Here is an 18,832-nt window from a genome sequence, read left to right on the forward strand (position 1 = left end):
AACCCAGATATGCCCAAGGCCACCAGCTGCGGCCACACTCCCCCAACACCCGCTGCTCTTGCAGGGCCTCTCCAGCCACCCACAGGGGGACTGTGGGGGAAAGCCCAGCCCAGCCACCAAGGAGGCGGAGAGAGACAAAGGCAGGACAGTGAGCTGGGTGTGGCCCTGGGTGTTTATTCCCCCTGTCAGCCCTGGGCCAGCTGGGCCAGGGCACCCCTGGGAGCTGGCAGGCTCTGGCTGGCCTCAGTGGCTTCTTTGGGGCGTGGGTGGGCTCCAGGGCTGAGGCTGGGAGTGACAGGACGTAAAGTGCTTGCGGGGGCCTCAGGGTTGGTCCGAGCCTCCCCCACCTCCATGGAGGCCAGGAGCCACACGCCCCCAGGCTGTGCAAACGGGACTCTCCAGGGCCTACCCGGCCAGGCCTGGGCGAGGGGCATGCGCTGGCTGGTGGGCACCGACCCGACGCCCCCGACAGGGCAGCTCTGGCTGGGTGGGCCCCACGGGGAATGTGTCCACTCGGAGCCGACTGTCCGCTGATTGTCTGCTAGTCTGGTCTGCGGCCGCGTCAGCTCCTCTGGTGCCAGGGCCTGGGCTGCCCACCCCGTCAGCCCCTCACCTGCGGAGCCGCTGCAGCTGGGGGAGAGGCGCTGGGGTCAGGGGCCATGGCCACGGCCACCCCCACCCTTGACGCCCACACTGCTCACCTCGCCCTCTACCAGGTTCCGTCGGTACAGTGCCTCCTTTGCAGCCTCCTGGGGGCAATGGGCGGTCAGTGGGCAGCCCGCGCGGCCTGGCCCCCAAAAGCCCGCCCAGCCCTCACCCGCCCCTCGCCCGGCTCACTCTGCTGCCGTCGCTGCCCAGGCGCCGGGCGGCCTCCGTGTAAAACTGCAGCTGCCGCTCCAGCTGGGCCACGTACTCTGTGGGGGGGGGGCGGGGAGGAGGGTAAGCAGGGGTCAGAAGGCCCAGGGGCCAGACCCCCCTCCCCTGAGGGCCTGCCAGGAGCCCTACCTCGCCGCATGCCCGGGCCCCCCTGCTCTAGCTGCGTCCTCTGCCACTGGCTGCGTTGCATGATGTCCTGGTACTGCTGGGCCACCTCCGGGGGCACTGGCCGCCGTGCCTGCCTGAGGGCCAGGATCTGGGGGAGGCAGAGGGGCTGTGAGGGCCCTGCCTGGGCCCACAGACCCCCTAGTTCCACCCCACCCAAGGGGGACAGATGACTGGCCCAGGCACCCACCTTCCGCTCCAGCCGCTCTTGGTCGAAGGCCAGTACACTGAGGCTATGCAGGGGCCGGGCTGATCTATGGGGTAGGGGAGGGATGAGGGGCCGCAGGGATCCCCACGCCCGACTTCATTAATTCAAGTCACTCCGGGCACTGGGGAACAGCAGGAGACAAGCCAGGCCCACCCCAGTTTGCTGAGCCCACAACCTAGTGGGGATGATGGCTGCACACCCAGGCAACTGGGAGGCCAGTTGGTCAGGGAGGGCTTCCTGGAGGAGGCCACAGCCAAGAAGGGACCGAAAGCAGACAGAGTTGGGCAGAGGAGCAGGAAGCAAGTGTGGGGGTAGGGATGCTCAGGGCCTGGTAACAGAAAGAAGCCCAGAGGCCAGTGCAAACTAGGTGTAACCATGAACCAACAGGAGGAAGTGCGGAGACAAAAAGCTGAATATATTGACAATGATCAGATCACAAAAGGTCTTAAAGATCAAGCTAAGAAGTTTAAACTAGATCCTCCAGGAGAAGGGGAGCCAGGAAAGGTTCTGAAGCAGGGAGGGACATGCTCCAATTTGTGCCTGATGGGAAAGTGTCCAGGAGGGGCTGAGACAGAAAGAGGGGGGCTCTCTCCAGATGGCCTGACCCAGCCACCTACCTGTTCCCTGGCTCCCTTGTGGGGGCAGGTCCGGGGGGAGCCTTCCCTTTGGACCCAGCAACCTGCTTCAGAGGAAAGCAGGAGCCTTGAGTCTCAGCCCTGACCCAGCCTCCCTCCCGGGGCCGCCACACTGTCTAGGAGCCTCACGGGGGGCATAGCTGCCGGCACGGGGTCAATGACCAGCCACCTCTCGGTTGTGGTCTCCAACTGCTGGGCCGTCAGTGGCTCCCGAATCCGGACCATCACCTCCAGCCGGCCCCCTGTGGGCCGGCGACCGTCCAGGACCTGGGTGGGAGAGGAGGCTGTTGGAAGGGTCCAGGGCTGGGGACAGGCAGAACCAGGGCAATTCCCAAAATCTGAGCCCTGGGTATGGCTCAGACAGCTGGCGGCGAGGATGGAGCAGGGTGCTGGGAGTAGGCAGGGCTGGGGGTGGGGAGCCCTGGCACGCCAGGGGAGGGTCTGGGTCAGCAGAGGAGACTCTGGGAGGCTGTGGCCTGCGGGAGCATCTGGGTGACATCACCGAGTGGCGTGGCACACCGTGGCGTCTGGGTGAGCCTCCCCCTCACCTCCAGGACCTCCCGGACCTCGCACGCTGTCTCCAGGGCCTCCAGCTTCAGCTGGGCTGTGCCCAGGACCCGGTCGGTCTTGAACAGCCCCCTGTGTGCGTGAGGGATGGTTGGCCCAGGCAGCGCCTGGCCCCCGGGAGCCCCCGCAGTGCCCACAGCCCCAGCTCACCCCTTGTGGACCACTTCGAACTTGATGCCCTTGGTCTGGATGGCCCTGCGGAAGCCACGGTGGCCTCGGTGGATGCAGAGCTTGAACTGCTCCTTGAACTCTGCTTGGGAAGCGGGACGGCGGGAGGAAGGGGTTGGGGTTAGGCATGGCCCCTGCTCCTTCCGCAGGGGCTGGGGAGCCGCCACCCGAGGCTTGGCTCACCGGGGGAGTCCGTGTTCTTGATCACACTGGTCTTGTCTTTCTGAGCTTCCTCCTGTGACCAGACAGGAGGCAGGAAGGCTCAGGGGCTGGGCGCTGGCCCTGGAGCCCTGCCCGACGCCCCACCCCAGGCCTGAGGGGGCTCACGCCCGTCCCCCCTCGGCTCTCCACCTACCACGTTGGGATAGGGGAAGTCGAACCGAACGAAGACATCCAGGTCACCAGGGGACAGCCCTGCGGGCAGAGGAGGGTCAGACGAGGCTCCGAGCCGGGCAGAGAGGTGGTCCCCATGGCCCTGAGCACCCCCCCGCGCCCTCACCTGGGGGCGTGGGCAAGCCAATGCCCTTGACGATGAACAGAAGCATGTCGTTGCTGCTGAGGTCAGGGAAGAGCCTTCGGGAGGGCAGGCGGGAGACAGGCGCCTCAGCCTCACTGCCTGCCAGCCCTTCTCCCTCGGCGGGGGTGGGGGACAGAGCCACGCGGGCCTTCGGGGGCGTTCCAGCCCCCGGGCTACAGTTTCAGAACCGGACAGACTGGAGTGCTCTGGCCAGTTCTGCCCGTGGCTCACCGGTGGGGCCTTTCTTCAGTCTGCACACATTTATTCGGTACTGACTTTGCACCAGCCAGTGGCGCTGCTGCTGGGGAACCCTCCCTTCACTGCCCGGTATTTCTGGAGCCCCCTCCCCTTCCCCAGCCAGTGCCCAGCTGCTCTGGGGCCTTCTCCTCATTTGACAATGTTTCTGAAGCCCCCTGCTCTGTGCTGGCCGGCGTGCTCACTGCCAGGGAGGGCAGCGAGAGAGACACCATCCCTGGGCCCAGGTGGCGTGAGCAGAGTGTACTCAGCGGGGCTGCTTAGACAGTGGGTCGGGGAGGGCCTCTCAGAGGAGGTGACATCACAGGGGACTCCGGGTGTCAAGAAGGAGCTGCTCCATGGAAACCTGGGGACGAGGGTCTGTGCAGAGGCAACAGCCAGGGGAGAGGCTGCCTGTCGGTTAGCGTGTCAGAGGGACTGAAAAGAGGCCTGTGTGGCAGAAGGTGAGCAAAGTGGGGACAGTGGGCAGAGATGAGGTGACAGGAGCCAGACTGTACAGACACGAGGGAGCCAGGGTAAGGGGTGTAGGTTATCCGAGGTAGTTATCCTAGTGGCTGCACGCACCCTCATCCATAAATGGGAAAGATGACCCCAATTCCCTGGGGTGTGGGAAGACTGGACTGGAGCAGGACCAACAACCACCACCAGGCGGGCTTGCTCAGGCCCCTGGGACAAGTCACATCTCTGCACTCCCTAGATCACCACCATCCTCAAATGTGTCACTACCAATACCCCATTGCCATCCTTCTGCCTCAGGACCCTTGCACGTGCTGTGCTCCCACCACCCACCCAAACTCTCTTCTAGCGGCAAGTCGTCTGCCAGCTTCTCGGGAGGGCAAACCCCTCTCCACAGGGGCGTCTGGGCGGGGGTTGTTTGGGGGTCAGGGCCTTACTTGATGACACTGAAGGTTCTCTGCTCGAAGCGGGCAGGGGGTGTGGGGAGCCCCCGGGCGAAGGCCTGCTTCAGAGTCTCCATGCTCTGCTTACAGTCTTCCGCCAGCTTCTCAAATCTGCAGCGAGAGGGCCTGCTCAGGCCCCAGGTCCCCAGGGCGGGCAGGGTGGGGGCAGGGGTGCTTACTTGCTGGTTTCAGCGATGTTGCCCAGGTGGGTGAACTGGTTCGAGTGGTTCAGGCACATCTGGGGAGCAGAGACAGTGTGGGGAGGGTCGGGGGCCATGACCAGGGGAGGCCTGTGCCTGGGCCAGGGCCCCCCTCACCTCGTGCTGCTGCCGAATGAGCCTGGTGAGTTCCCCGTAGCGCCGGATGCACTCCTGGGACAGACCCGGGCCCGGCCGCTGGACCAGGGCGAAGTCATCCTTGTTGACGGGGGCCGGCGGCACCTGGGGAGGACGGGCTCGTGGGGAGGACGGGCTCATGGGGAGGGGCCCAGCCAGGGCTCTGCAGAAACGTCCACCCTCCTGACCACCGCTCTGGCCCCTGCCCTGCTCTTTCTTCCCCTCCAAGGAGAAAAGTGAGGCTCAGAGAGAGGTGCATGGTCCTGCCCATAGAGGCAGAATCTGCTGTCTCCCCCAAAACCTGACCCCAACCCCCTATTCCCTAGCGATGGACTTCTGGCTGGGCAGGCAGCAGCTCAGCAAGAAACTACATGTCCCAGCCTCCCTTGCAGCTAGGTGTGGCCATGTGACTCAGTTCTGGGCAATGGGAGGCAAGGAGAAGCGATGGCAGCTCCATGACACTCCCTTTAAAGGGAACTGCTTGCCCTGTCCTTTCTCTCTCTCACCCTTTCCCACGGGCTGGATGCTGACAGAGCAGCGGTCCACTTGGACCACAAGGACGATCTCTTTGGGTGCACAAGGCAACCAGATGGGAGGCACCTGGGCCCCAGACCACAGTGAGTCTGTCTTGTTTCAGCCACTGCCCTGGGGCCTATTGGTTACTGAACCTGGACTCTGCCTAACACACTCTGAGTCACGTGGCTGCCAAGCAGCTGGAGTCGGTCGGGCAGGTGCCTGGACAGGTCCAGCAGGCCAGGAGCATTCACCTTGGCGATATCCACAGGCAGCCCATTGCGCGAGGCCTCCAGCATGGGCTCCAGCCCCTTGGCCTGGCGCAGGTGCATCTTGGCGCCCTCCACATCGTTCTTCTGCTTGGCCCGCAGTGCGGCCTGCAGGAGCTGCTTCTTGCGGCCCTCCAGGAAGGCCAGCTGCTGCTGGGCTGTGGACACAGGGGCATCTGTAGGCGCTGCCCAGCCCATGGCCAGCCACGGGCAGCCGGGCGGGGAGGACACACCTACCTCTGGTGGATGTGCCTTTGGGGGCTGCTTTGCCTGCTGAGGTGGATCCTGACTGGGGTGCCCTTGGAGCGGGGGCCTTGGGCTGGGCCGTGGGGGCCGGAGGGCTGTTGGGCTGCTGAGGGATGGAGAGGAAGTCAGAGCTTTCCCAGTGCCCGCGACAAGTCCACTCCCCAAAGGGCCCGGGCCCAACACCAACAACAGGGGCCCTGAGTCTCTGCTCAGCGCTGAGCACACGCGCAGTCCTGCTCTGGCCAAACCTTCACACCGGCCCGGGGAGGTGAGGACTATTACTATCACCACGCCCACTCCACAGACGAGGAGACTGAGGCTCAGAGAGCATGAGGACTTGTCCATGGCCACACAGCCAGGACGTGGCAGTCCAGGTATGAGGCCAGTTCTGTCCGGCTCCTGGCCGGGACCGTGAGGGCTTTGATGGGCTGCCAGGCCCTGCTACTCCCCAAGGCCCCAGCCCCTCACACCTTCTTAGGCGCCTCATCCTCTTCATCCTCCGGGCCTTCGTCCTGGTTGGCCAGCTTCATGGCAGTCTCCAGGACCCCCACCAGGCTCTGCTGGGTGGGCTCAGTGGCCTCCAGGCCCTGGATGGGGGGAAAGCCTGGGCGGCCGGTCAGGGCCGGGTCAGGAAGGGGAGACCCAAGCCATGATGGTGGAGCCGTGGGTTCCTCCTTCTAAGCAGCCTGGGGCCTTTGAGGCTCCTCCGCATTCAGGAAGGAGCTGCTCTGGGTTACGCGCAGACCCCAGTGCCTTCCACCTCCCTCCTGCCGTGTGGCTCCTCTCGCCTGACCCCAGGCCTCAACCAGATTCCCGCAGGTAAGTGCTGCGGGATGGGGGTGCTGGCACAGGGCTGGTCCTGGCCTGGAGGGATGCCCAGGGGACCGAGGTGCAGAGAGGTAATTACACTCATGGGGGACACAGGCAGCTCTGAGAACCCAGAGGAGGCCTCCACCCACCGGGGGACTGACGGGAGGCTGAGTCAGTGTCTGTAAGGCTGAGAGCTGCTGACTGGGGAGGAGTGAGCCCAACACCAAGAAAACAGAATCAGACAGTGACAGGTGGGGACCCGGCTCTCCAAATGAACCTGATTCTTAGAGTTTGCTCATTTCCATGGTGTCAACACTCCCATCGTGACCGATTGCAAGCTACCAACTGTCTAGCAAGCTTGCGGAGTCCCCACATGTGTCGATCAGCTCCCTGAGCCTGCACAGGCAGAGGAAGAGCCCCTGCAAGGCTCAGAGGCTGGAGGAGTGGGGGCAGAGGCGCAGCCTACCTGGGGGCACGGGGAGCTCGGCCACATCCACAGCCCGGCCAGCTTTGTGGGCTCGGATGGCATCTTGGTATTGCTGCGGGGGACACGAGTGTGAGGGCTGCCGGGCAGCATCTCCAAGGCCGTGCGCCTGCCCGGCCCCGACTCACCTTGACGATGCGCTCGTGCATGCGAGCCTTCCGCTCGTCGCCTTTGGCCTTGGCCTGCGCTGCGGCCGCACGGTACCGTTCCATCCGCTGCTCCAGCGCCTCCAGGAGAGTCCGCGGGGCTGCGGGACCCTCTGGGCCGGACAGGGGGCAGAGTTAAGAGTCTAGGGAACGGGAGACTGTCTGGCCCCAGCCTGCCACCCCAGAGGGTCCCAGGAGCCTACCTGGTGTGGAGGGCACCATGGCGGGAGCTGGAGGCTGCGGTGGCAGGGACGGTGGGTCTGGGGGCAGCTGGTCTGGGGGCAGAAAGTTCCAGCCAATGAGGTGCTTACTTGTGGCCGCCCCAGGCTGGTCCGGCCTGAGAGAGTTCCCAGGCCCGCCCAACGGGGAGCAGCATTAGAAGGAACTGGGTGTAAGCCTGCAGCAGTCCTACGGGGCGGGCAGGATGGGGTCCTCACCAGGTGGAGGGGGTAGGTGGGACAGGTCCACAGGCTCCCCCCGGCTCAGCGCCTCCAGGATGGCATCAAAGCCCTGGGAGAAGGAAGCAGATCAGAGAGGAGGCTGCAGCTGGGGGCCAGGAGCCGCCACGCCCCGCCACACAACACAGACTCCGAGCTCTGTCCCTGCCTTTGCACCATGGTGCCGAAGCCTCTTCTCACACTGACGCCCATTTCACAGAGGGGGTAAACTGAGGCTTCAGGAGGCAGCAAAGTACACCTAGGAAGTGACAAGCCGGGATCCAGATCCAGGCCTGTCTGACTCTGGAGGCCAAGTTCTTTGCCACCACGAAATGTCAGAAGCGTCCTGTACTGCCCGTCCAGCTCTGTCCGCCCCTCTGGACGCACCTTGGCCACGCGGAAGAGCCTGGTGGCAGCTGCGTTATCTCCCTGCTGTTTGGCGTGGAGGGCCGCCAGCTTGTACTCGCGCTGGCGGCTCTGCAGCGGGGCCAGGGGGCCAGGGCTGCAGGAACCTGCAAGGGGAACGGTGAACAGGATGCAGCCAGGGCTTAGCTGAGTTCTCCGCACACACCATTGTTACTTTATTCTCTCAACAAAGACTGATCTGGGGCCCATTTTACAGACGTGAGAATTGAGGCTCAGAGAGAGGATGCTGCCTCCCCGAGGTCACACAGCTTGAAGACGGCACAGTGGGGACTCAGCCCCAGGTCTGGCAGGCTCCTGAGCCACTACTGTTTTGCCCCCAAGGGAATTTTGGAAAACCTTATGTCCCCTGACACACTTTTAAGTTGACATCCAAAACTTTTCATCTTATGTTTAAAAAGTGGCCAAGCTTGTCATTCCCAACGTCTTGCAAATATTGACATTTGAAAAAGAACACCATCACGCTGCTCTTTAAAATTTAACGTATCTTAACTCCTGTGGTGATTTGAAAGTCACCAATATTCACTTTCATTTTTTAAAATTGTGCTAAAATACACATAACATAAAAACCACCATTTTCATCTTTTTTAAGTGTCCAGTTCAGTGGCATTAAGCACATTCTCACTGTCGTGCAACCATCCCCATCGTCCATCTCCAGAACTCTTTTCATCTTCCAGAACTGAAACTCTGTCCCCACGAAACAACTCCCCACCCCGTCCCCCAGCCCCTGGCCTCACCATCCACTTCCTGTCTCTATGCATCTCACTCCTCCAGGGACCTGCCCTAAGTGGCATCATACAGCTTTTGTCCTTTTGTGACCATCTTATTTCACTGAGCATAATGTCCTCAAGGCTCAGCCACGTTGTTGCATGTGACAGAATGTCCTTTTTAAGCCTGAATAACATTCTATTGTATAGACGGACCACACGGTGTTGACCCATTGGTCCAGCGATGGACACTGGGTTGCTCCGCGTTCTGGCTATTGTGAACGATGCTGGTGTGGACACGAGTGTACAGATCTCTCTCCAGGTCCCTGCTTTCCATTCTTTGGAGCATATACCAACATTTACTCTTTAAATCTACCCTGGGCCTCACTTTGAGCAGCCAGAAGTTTCATGTCTTCTTTTGTTTACATCCATATCCCTCTAGAACTGCATCCTAACACGATACATGTGGGTACGTGACAGCTTTTGTTGGACCACCCTATTGTACACTTGTGCAACCAAAATGCATCCACGCAGCATGGTGGAAAGCTGGGAACAGAGGATGAAGCTACCATTGCAACAGCACGTTAGGCAGCTTCGAATCACAAGCTTGACGCTTTCAGGGGCAGGCGCTCGCGGCTCAAAGCGACAGGAACAACTGTTGGTATAAAAAGGCAAAGGAAAACAGTACACTGCCCAGTGTCCATGAGCCCTAGACAGCCCTGGAGAGCAGCGCGCAGCGCTTCTCAGACTGATGGCAGGACCCGGGCTTTCAGCTCGGGCGGCCCCGCCTGAGAAGGCATCTGCAGGTGGAAGCCAGACGCCTTGGCGGTTAATTGGTTTTGTTTCCTGTCACAACAAAGTTTTCTTCCAGGTTGAATTATTGTCCCAATTGCTATGAGCACGTTACTGAGCAAAGCCTAAACACCGTGACCTTTGTGATCCACTGTTTTTGTAGGCCAGGAGTAAGATCTGACCGGCAGGGCGCTTCTGGCCCACAGTCGGGGCTGGGCCCACCGCTCCCAGGACTCCCCTGGGCCCCTGCCACACTAGGCCCTAAAACCCCTGGGAAACATTTGTGGTGATTTCAACTGAGAATTTCAGGTGACAATCTCCAATAGTCCTCTTTGAACTTTGCCAAAAACCACGGTTTACAGACCAGCCTGGCTGTGGAGGGTTCAGAAAGCCAGGGCCCACTTTCTCTGCCCCAGGCCGGCATATAGGATGTTTCCCTGGTTCCCACCAGGGCAGCGTGTGCCCCGGGGCAGAGGCCCGTGCTCATCTTCTGGAAGCTGGGATGGGGGCTCCTTCCTACAGTGGGAGGAGGGCAAGTGGGAAGGGAGAGGTTGGCAACAGAAACCTCTTGCGATGAGCAGAGGCAAGTTTTAGGAGAGAAGACAGACAAGTCAAGGGCTTGGGAATCATTCACTCAAAACTCCAAGTCTGGGAATGTCCTTAAAAGGACACGGAGCGCTGACACATGCTGCGACGTTAGGCCACGTGAAAGAAGCCAGGCAAGGAAGGATGGACTCTGCCTGGGTCTACTTACTGGGATGCTGGGACAGGCAAACCCACGGACACAGAAGGTAGACTCAAGGCCACAGGGGCTGGGGAGGGGTCGCGGGGAGCCACTGGTCAATGGGGAAAGTTTCTGCTTATGGCGATGAGAAAGTTTTGGAAATGACAGAAGCAATGGTTGCACAACATTGCGAAGTGCTAAATGCCACTCGATTACACACTGAAAAATGGTTAAAATTGCAAAGAGTAGGTTATGTATATTTTACCAACACCATACACAAAAAAACCTCTCTGTGCGCCCGTGTGCCCTTGGAAGGTATTAATGAACTCCAGGGGCAGGAGGACCTTGAAGGAGAGGGGTGTGAAAAATACCCAATGAGTGCCTGTGCCCCCAGAGGGGCCTGCCGCTGAGTATCCCCATTCCACGTCAGCCCGGCCCTGCCCCTGGCCTACCTGGGGGCGGCTGGGGCTTAGCCAAGCCCAGAGATGACGTGGGGGCAGTGAGCGGAGGACCTTCCACGAACACCCTGGGCTCCGGGGCTGGTGGGGCGGGAAGGCCCGGTGGGGCGGGAGCAGGGGTATGGCTGGGCACGGCGGCCGGGCCCCTCCCCACGGCCACGGGCGGCGGGATGTCCGCTTCGTCGACGGCGTTGCCCTTGCGGACAGAGGCCAGCAGGCTCTCCAGAGTCTGGGAGGGGGTGTGAACGTGGTTTCAGAGGAACGCAGACCAGGTGCAGGGCGGTGGCTGGGTCCCCACCCTCCTGTCTGGCCGCTCACCTTCAGGCCCCGGTCGTAGCGCCGCACCTTGGCACCGTCTCCAGCTTGCCGAGCGCTTTCGATCGCTGTCTGGTAGAGGGCCAGCCTCTCCTGCAAGGTGGCCTCCACGCCTGGGCCCGGGGCCACGGTCTTCGGCTGCGGGAGGGGTCAGGCGCACGGTTGGGGTGGTGACCCTGAGAGTTCGCTCGGTTGAGAGCCTACTGCGCACCGGGCACGTTGGCCCTGCGCCAGCTGCCCCCACCCCAGTGGGGCAGAAATCACGTCCCTGTTCCCAGTGCAGCTGTCCTGTCCCTGCCCAAGGTCACACGGCTGCGAGGGGCAGGGGAGGGCCTGGACCCCAGGCTGTAGGGAGCAGGGCCAGTGGCACTTACCTGGACCACGGGAGGGCGTGGCTCCAGAGCCTTCTGCTCCTCCCCGAGGACCTCATCCAGTTCCGCCTAGGGACACACAGTGGGCGGGGGCCTGGGGGTGAGGACCCGCTGGACAGGACAGCCACAGGAGGGGGCCCCCCACCCGACCCAGGGCGCTCACCAGCAGGTCGTCATCAGCCTCCACGTCCTCCTCGTCCGTGCCCTCCTCCTCCTCATCCGGGTCTCTCATGCACAGGCTGGCCATCTTCTCAATGGCCTCCATGGGCAGGGGACCTGGCAGCAGGGGAAGCCCAGCTGGACCAGCATCCTTCAAGAGTCCCCGGCCTCCAGTCCCCATCACCCACAGCCCCCAAGAACAGGGTATTGGGGAGCGGGGTGGCAGGTGCCTCCCTGGCCGTGCATGGCACCCTGCTGCCCTCGGGCCGCATGTGTGATCTGGTCCCTGCCGGCCTCGCCCGCCCACCTCCTCCTCGTCAAGCCTGAGCCGAGCCTGACCGCAGCCTTCCCACCGCGGACCCCAAGCAAGTCACGCCCTCCCTGGGCCTCAATCTCCCGCTCTGTTCCATGGGGACAACAACAGTTTCTCCCTCACTAGGAGACTTGGGGACTAAAGGTAAATGAAGCTCCTGGAACAGCACATGGTCAGCACTTTGTTATTCGAGATCTTCTTGTTATTCAGGGTCGTTATGGCATATAAAGTTGTCGCAAACACCGAATTAGCGGATGCTGAACCATGGCTCCTGGAGGAAATACGGGGTTAGGTTTCTGTGAGCCTCTGGTCACAGTATGTTCACCAACCGGTCAATACAAGACCCTGTTTTATGCGTGTTTCTAAGGAAAGACACCTTATTTCCTACATTTGCTGAGTGTTAACAGTGAACTCAAGTCTGACGGCCCCGTCACTCATGCCTGAATGAAGCTCACCCCACGTGGAATTTCTCCACAGGGAACGTCAGAGCCTTCTTGTGCTGAGGGACAGGAGACAGCACTCAGCACTATGTTTCAGGGCCATTTTGAAGAGCAAAATCACCAACAAAAAGCACCAAAATGAGAAAAATGCGGCACTAAACAGACTGAGAAAAGGACGCTTGCTTACAAAACGCGATGAGATAAGACAGAGCTCTGCCTCGCCTGGGGATGGCATTGGGAGATTATCTTTCTGTGGCTCAGTACACGCCTGTGAATGACTGTAAAAGTCCCACAAAAAGTGATTTTGGTGTTCCAAAGAAACTGTAGCTAGTAGGTAAATTCACAAGTACGGAATTCACAAATAATGATGATTGACTGTATTAGCTAAAAAGTGTAAAGACTCCGTTTGCCCTCTGAGCTCCAGCCCCACTCGGCCACTGCAGAGTCCACTGGCCCTGCCATCTCCCCTGGGGCCTTTGCACGTGCTGTGACCCCTCCCCAACTCTCCACCTGGCCCTCCCCATGGTGGGTGCCTCCTCCGGGAACCCATCCTCTCCCATCACTCTGTGCCCTGTCCCAGTGCTGAGTACGGGACAGCAAGCTGGAGGACCAGCTGGGCCCTGTGTGAAAGGCTTTATGAACACCAGGAGGTTGACTCCTGTGATGTAGGAGTGGTCATGATTCCCATCTTACAGGTGGGGAAACCGAAGCCCACACAGGTACTGGGACTCATCCGGTGACACAACCAGTAAGTGGCAGAGCTGGGATTCGAACCCTCCCTCTGGGTCCAGAGTTGATCGCTTAACCTCTTCCCCAGACTGGGGGTTCTGGAGGACAGGGCCCCGCTCCGTCTCCCCGGCGCCCAGCTCTGAGCCCAGCCCACACCAAAGCTCAGAAGATCTTCAGGGGCGTTGAGTCTCACCTCTGCCTTTGAGCTTCTCCAGAGCTTGCGGCTGGCCCCCTACCAGGGCCAAGAACTCAGCCTCCAGCTCCTCGTCATTAACTCCGTCCTCGGGGACCAGCAGGCCATCAGGGGAGAGGTCAACCAGCAGGCCCAGCTGCGGGAGCAGCGGGGGTCCAGTCAGACCTCGGGACGCATCCCACCCGCCCAGAGGCAGTCACGATGGACCTGGAGTCCCCTCAGGAGGAAGAGAACCCAGGGCTCCCGGGAAAAGCCATTTCCTGGGGAGTGCCAGGAGGCAGGAACAGGCCCAGAATGCCACAGGTGTCTCAAGACGGGCCAGGCCCTCTGGCACAGATCTACATGGGGCAAAGGGCAGGTGGAGGGACCCAGCGTTCTGCTCTGAGCCCACAGTCCTGATGTGCTGCTGCCCAAGGTCAGCGGGCACAGCAGGCCTCACACCCCGTCCCAGAGCAAAGCCGCTCCGCACACCCGGGCTTTTCCTTCCAGCATCTTCAGCAGAGGGAGTCATGCAGGAGGGGCGGAGGCATCGGGAACAAACAGAACCCTGACAACATGTAGAAGTTGAAAGTGGGGTCTTTGCTGTGTAACAGACCTGTCTGTTCATCCTGGCTGATCAGCAATCATGACCTGATAATGTTAGGTTGAACTGTACAAAATCGCCCTTCTGAGGGTCAAAGATGGCCAAAGCCCGGCAATTAAGGAAAGTTCCATCTAACAGTAATAATGATGACGATAACACTTATTGACTGCTGTGTTCTAGCACTTTCCATAAATGATAAAACTTATTGAGTGCTATGTTCCAGCACTTTCCACAAACGATCTCAGTGAATTCTCACAACTGTCTGTGACATAGGGAATCTTAGGGCCTCCATTTTACAGAAGAGGAAACTGAGGCTGACAGCTGTGCAGCCAGGTGTCCAATGTGCAGAAGCCAAAAGGGAACTTCAGGTCGGGCGGACTGTAAGACCTGGGCACGAAACCACAGCCTGGGCTCCTTCCATCAGAGTCAAGAAAAATAAAACTCTCCCCACAACTGAGGCAGAGGAGATGGGGGACGGAGAAGGGGCCCAGGCACAGTCCTCTGGGCTCATGGCGGTGCTTCTGGATCTGCACTTAGCTCTGGCCAAGCTGTTAATCCCTGTGACCTTGGCAGGTGTCTTCACTACTCTGGGCCTCAGTGTCCTCGTCCGTACAATGGGGATCAAAAGAGTCTGACCTGGCCCCCGGCTGATGCGAGGGTTGGAAGGGCGCTGGGCCCGGGAAGCAGTAACTGGCCTTCCTACCCCAGATCCGAGGCCTTCCCCTCCCCGAGTGGAGCTGCTGCGGCAACAGGTGGCCCTGAGCCCGGGGCGGCGCGCCAGAAGCTGGGGAACCGTGGCCAGTAGGCCGCACTCTGGAGGGTTCACCTCATCTGGGGGGCGGGGACCGGGGCTCACCTGGGGTTGGAGATCGGGTTCCCCTGGGGGTGGGGCCCGCCGCTGAACCTGTGACGGAGGTGAGAGAGTTCCTCCGGCGGGGCCGGGGGTGCGGGGTAGGTGGGGTACAGACTCACCTGGCGGGCGGCGGCGGCGCCTCGGCCCGGGGGTGCCGGGGGTCCCTTCCTCTTGTGCATCTTCCAGGCTGGACGCCCGGACCACCCGCCCCCTCGCCTGGCCTTGCCCTGCCTCCTCCCCCGGGGCCTATCGCCGCGCACGCGCCCTTCTTGAACCCCGCGTCCCTCGTTGGCGCCTGGCGCCCAGCGACCCCGCTCCCTCGCCCCCCGGGGTGGCCGCCCCACTTCCACTTCGGCCTTTGGGCGCCTCGGCACCAGAGCTCGGCCACTGGACTGCCGGGCCCGCCGCACTGAAACTACAACTCCCGGTAGGTAGTGCGCGAATGCGCATGCGCGTTGCGGGGCGGCGGGCGGTGCCACAGGTTGCGCGGGAAATAGGCGGAGCGTGCGCAAGAGTGAGGGGCGGGGCTGGCTTCGCGCATGCGCGCGGCGGAGCCTCGCAGTGCGCGGGAAAGAGGCGGAGCGCACGCGGGTGACAGGGGTGGTGGCGTCCCAGGGCCACCTACGGGCTGCGGTCTCACGTCTGGGGCTTGGTCTGGGCGGTCCTCACTTTTTGGGGGTTGGGGTGGGGTAAGTGTGGGCCTGGTCACCAGAAGTCGGGGCCGCAGCGCTGGCCCTTCCGCCCTGTGAGGGCCAATTTGTGTTCTCTCCAAAAAATTAATGCAGAAAATTTAATTTAACCGACTTTCCCCAGCAGACCCAGGCCGACCTGCCTAGTTCACCACAGGACAGCGACACCGGACGCCTCCTCCAGCCCAGGTCGGTGTGGGCCTAGCGGACCTAAGGGACTCCGGCCCTCCCAGGCCCGGGTGGCCGGAAGGACCCCCCCTTGAAGTGTCCCAGGTGGCCCCTCTGGAGTCCCGGATGACCCCGAAGGGCCCCAGGCGGCCCCTCTGGAGTCCCCGATGACCCCAAGTGACCCCAGGTGGCCCCTCTGGAGTCCCTGGATGACCCCAAATGACCCCAGGTGGCCCCTCTGGAGTCCCCAATGACCCCGAATGGCCAGGTGGGGACAGGCGTGTGCCCTCCGTGAGGCAGGGTCAGTCCCCGGGGCCGGGACTGAGTGTAACCACGGTGCTTGGTGGTTGTTTCCAGGTTTCTCAAGGGAGGGAGACAATGACCAAGAGGAAGAAGCTGCGGACCTCAGGTACCCAGACATTCAGGTGGACCCTGGTCATTGTGCCTCTGCTTGCAGGGCAGACCCGTCCTGGCAGAAGGGCTGGGTGACCATACTAGGTTCTTTTAGAGAAAAGCAGTGCCCTAATATGCGCCGCTGAGGAAAGTCTAAATTACGGAGACGTGCACACAGGGAAAAGTGAAAGCTTCGTGGAGCTTCCTCCAGCCCCGGGGGGTCTCACAGCTGGTGGGGGGGTGCGGGGTGCAGGCTTCGGGGTGTGGTGCCCCTTGCTGAGGGCCCATTCGAAGACGACCTCCGAGTAGGGCTGGATGGGCTGCAAGGCCACCTGGTGTGTGGCTAAGTGCTTCACTTTTGAACCGAAACCGGGCTTCATCCCAGCTCTCCTGCTCTCTGCGTGCCACAGATGGCTTGCTCTGGGTCTCAGTTTCCCCCGTCTGTAAATACGGGGTAATAAGAGCACCTACCCTTTCCTTCAGTGATTCTCAGCCTGGTGGGGGAGGAATTCGGCAGCGTCTAGAGACGGTTTGCACAGTTGGCGTGGGGGGTGGCACTGTGCTTTAATGGGTCAGGGCCGTGCTGCTCGAAATCCTACTGCACACAGGACGGCCCCGTCTCCCACGACACGGCATGATCCAGCCCCAAGTGCCCTCGGTGCCGAGGTTGAGAACCGGGCCCCCGAGCTCACGTGTGGGCTCGTGTTTGTGAAGTCCTGAGAACAGACCCCATGGGGGACACCCACGTGTGCTGCTGTCACAATTGCCCTTCCAGGCTTTTACAAAAACTTTTCATTTTGGAATAATTTGGTGCTTACAGACAAGTTGCAAAAAATAGTTGAGTTCTGTCTCTCCTTCCCCCATTCCCCCAAAGCTGAGGTCTGGCCCAGGAGAGCAATCAGCTGTATGGGATGGCGTCCAAGGCCAGGAAGCAACCCTCAGCACACTGCCACGGTGGAGCCTCCTCTGCGTGTGCACGATCCGTGTTTTTATCAGGAAATCGCATCCTTGCACGTCCTGTGCTGCACCCTCCGTTCCCACTTCCTGGTGGATCAGATTTCCCTCACTTGTCAACATACGTATAGAATTTCCTCCTTCCAAAAGAAAACACCTAACATTACATAGCATGGTTCCATTTCCTTATTAGCATCTAAGATAACCTCAGCTTCTCGAAAGTTTAGAGATGACTTCCTTACTGCATGCTTAGGGCACTTAGTGAGTAGCACTCCTTTTTTTTCCCAAGATGTGGGATAGAAAATAAATTACCCACGGAGGGAAAATATTTTGTGCAGAGATGAGCAGCAGGCTGCTTGGAGGCACAGGAGTTTCTCTGACCTCAGAGGGGGAAGCTGGGGACAGCCAGGCCCACCCACAGCAGGTCATCAGGGCCTCTCTTGGCAGGGACCCCCTGGCTCAGGGGCCCCCCGGGCTGGCCCGAGACAGCAGTTTCTGTGTGTCCTGGCGGGGGTGGGGAGAGAGGAAGATGATTCTGGCAGGTGGTGAAAGAGGCGTCTTTGGCCTTTGCTATGGAACACAAGGGTCGGCCTTCATTTCTCTTAAATGAGTCCTGTGGGGACAGATCACAGGAAGGAAATGGGAAGCCCTTCACTTCTGTTGATGTTGGTGCTTTTTATCTGGCACACGTGTTCATTGGATGAGCAAAGCGAGCTAGCGTTGGGGCATCTTAGGAAACCCAGTAAACAAAGCTGCTCTGGTTTGCCTTTTTTGGCAAACCACAAGGTGGGAGGGTGTTTGTGTACAAAACAAACGTTCGTGGGAGCCTCGCTCGGGGCCAGCACGATCATGAGATCGGGGTGCAGCAGACTCGGCTCCTGCCCCCAGCCCCCTCAAGGTCTCGTGGGGGAGAGAGAACAAGGCTGCTCGCGGAGAGAGCTGCTCACGTACGCTGCGGCGGAGTGAAGTTCTGTGTGGCGCTCACGAGCCGTATCGCTGCGACTAGAGGAGATTATGGGAAGGGCGCTGTGTGCAGCCTGGTGGAGTGCCACAGCCAAGGCAGCGCTGAGGAGGTCCCTGGCACTCGGTGTAGGAGGAGGGGCCCTTCGATGAGTTCACTTCAAAGTGTGTAAGGGCTGAGGTTGGAAGGGGTCTACCTGCTGAACCCCAGGAGGGGCAGGCCTTGGTCTGACTTGTCTTTTTGTATTGAGAAGCACAGTACACAGTAGGTGCTCAATAAATGCTCAGGTACACTTGAGTGTGCAGGCTCGAGTTGGACTGCCTGGGTCCCGTTCCAGACTCCTTGGCCTCCGCGTGCCTTGGCTTTCTGATCTATAAAATGAGCGCGACAGTAGGACCCTCCCTCGGAGTTTTATCCCAGCACAGCCGGGTTCTCGGGACCCTGTCTGGCATGGGACTCGGCGTTTGTTTATTGAATCGGTGACTATGTTGGGTTGAACACGGGCAGATCTGACAAGCCAGGCACCGTGGGCAGGTTCTGTGTAAGGCAGTTTCCTTCATTCAACAAACAGGTGTTAATAAGCGCCTTTAGGCTCTAAATTGCTCTCGGTGATGGGGAAGGTAGCGCAGACATGCAAGGGACCAGGAGGTGCCTGAGACATCGCCTCCATGGCACTCTGCCTCTGGGGTCCCAGTTCTCCCAGGGTGGATGCTCTGCGGATATCACGGAAAACTAGAGGGTCCATAGCTCAGTCCCATCTGCGTCTCCCGGGAGAGATGGGCTAGATGCTCCTCTGGGAGCCTGGAACCTGCAGACGAGGCCCCTCCCCGTGTGCAGCAGGTCGTAGTGGGAGATCCAGAAAATGACCCAGGACACGGGGTGCTCGCAGGAAAGCTGTGAAGTGAAGAGAAGAGAGCATGGGCCTGCATGGGGGTGCTCTCGAGAGGAGTCAGGGTGGCCCCTCTGCAGGGATGTTTGGCTGAGACCTGCAGGAGCCAGCACACGCCTCCTGCCACTTCCCCAGAGAGAACGTCGCTGGGCCAGGGTATCTCACATGGCTGGGAGCCAGGCCAGGCC

At 60.6% G+C, this 18,832-nt stretch overlaps 2 protein-coding genes across 8 annotated transcripts in view; one reads left to right on the top strand and one right to left on the bottom strand.

The window, feature by feature from the left end:
• Window positions 1–154: 154 nt before the first annotated feature.
• CC2D1A (coiled-coil and C2 domain containing 1A) lies at window positions 155–14,981 on the bottom strand. Of its 4 annotated transcripts, none has more exons than XM_046686031.1 (29): window positions 14,710–14,981; window positions 13,155–13,290; window positions 11,484–11,596; window positions 11,324–11,389; window positions 10,953–11,087; window positions 10,629–10,863; window positions 7,918–8,042; window positions 7,531–7,603; window positions 7,297–7,368; window positions 7,076–7,206; window positions 6,930–7,002; window positions 6,124–6,257; window positions 5,645–5,756; window positions 5,393–5,565; window positions 4,608–4,730; window positions 4,470–4,528; window positions 4,285–4,401; window positions 3,119–3,192; window positions 2,975–3,033; window positions 2,803–2,854; window positions 2,602–2,701; window positions 2,433–2,523; window positions 2,014–2,151; window positions 1,867–1,931; window positions 1,232–1,295; window positions 1,006–1,132; window positions 838–914; window positions 702–749; window positions 155–630 (listed from the first exon to the last, which is right to left on the bottom strand). In XM_046686031.1, exons 1-29 carry the CDS (start codon window positions 14,767–14,769, stop codon window positions 610–612), a joined length of 2,853 nt encoding a protein of 950 aa, XP_046541987.1. In that variant the 5' UTR covers window positions 14,770–14,981; the 3' UTR covers window positions 155–609. The 4 variants fall into 4 exon arrangements, 3 of the variants coding, with proteins under 3 accessions (XP_046541987.1, XP_046541988.1, XP_046541986.1); XM_046686032.1 differs by having other exon boundaries at window positions 1,867–1,928; window positions 5,645–5,759; window positions 14,710–14,980; XM_046686030.1 differs by having other exon boundaries at window positions 5,645–5,759; window positions 14,710–14,980.
• BRME1 (break repair meiotic recombinase recruitment factor 1) overlaps window positions 14,877–18,832 on the top strand; it is a 16,959-nt gene continuing 13,003 nt past the window's right edge. For 3 of the 4 annotated variants that reach the window (XR_006891966.1, XM_046686033.1, XM_046686035.1), the window contains exons 1-3: window positions 14,878–15,017; window positions 15,404–15,468; window positions 15,805–15,856. Coding sequence is in view for 3 of the 4 variants with exons in the window: in XM_046686033.1 (XP_046541989.1) it covers window positions 15,826–15,856 (31 nt within the window). In the remaining variant the exon portion in view is untranslated. Of the gene's footprint in view, window positions 15,018–15,403; window positions 15,469–15,804; window positions 15,857–18,832 lie in introns of all 4 variants that reach the window. The other variant, XM_046686034.1, reaches the window with a different exon arrangement.

This window comes from Equus quagga, chromosome 14, assembly GCF_021613505.1.
Source record: "Equus quagga isolate Etosha38 chromosome 14, UCLA_HA_Equagga_1.0, whole genome shotgun sequence".
Taxonomy (NCBI): domain Eukaryota; kingdom Metazoa; phylum Chordata; class Mammalia; order Perissodactyla; family Equidae; genus Equus; species Equus quagga.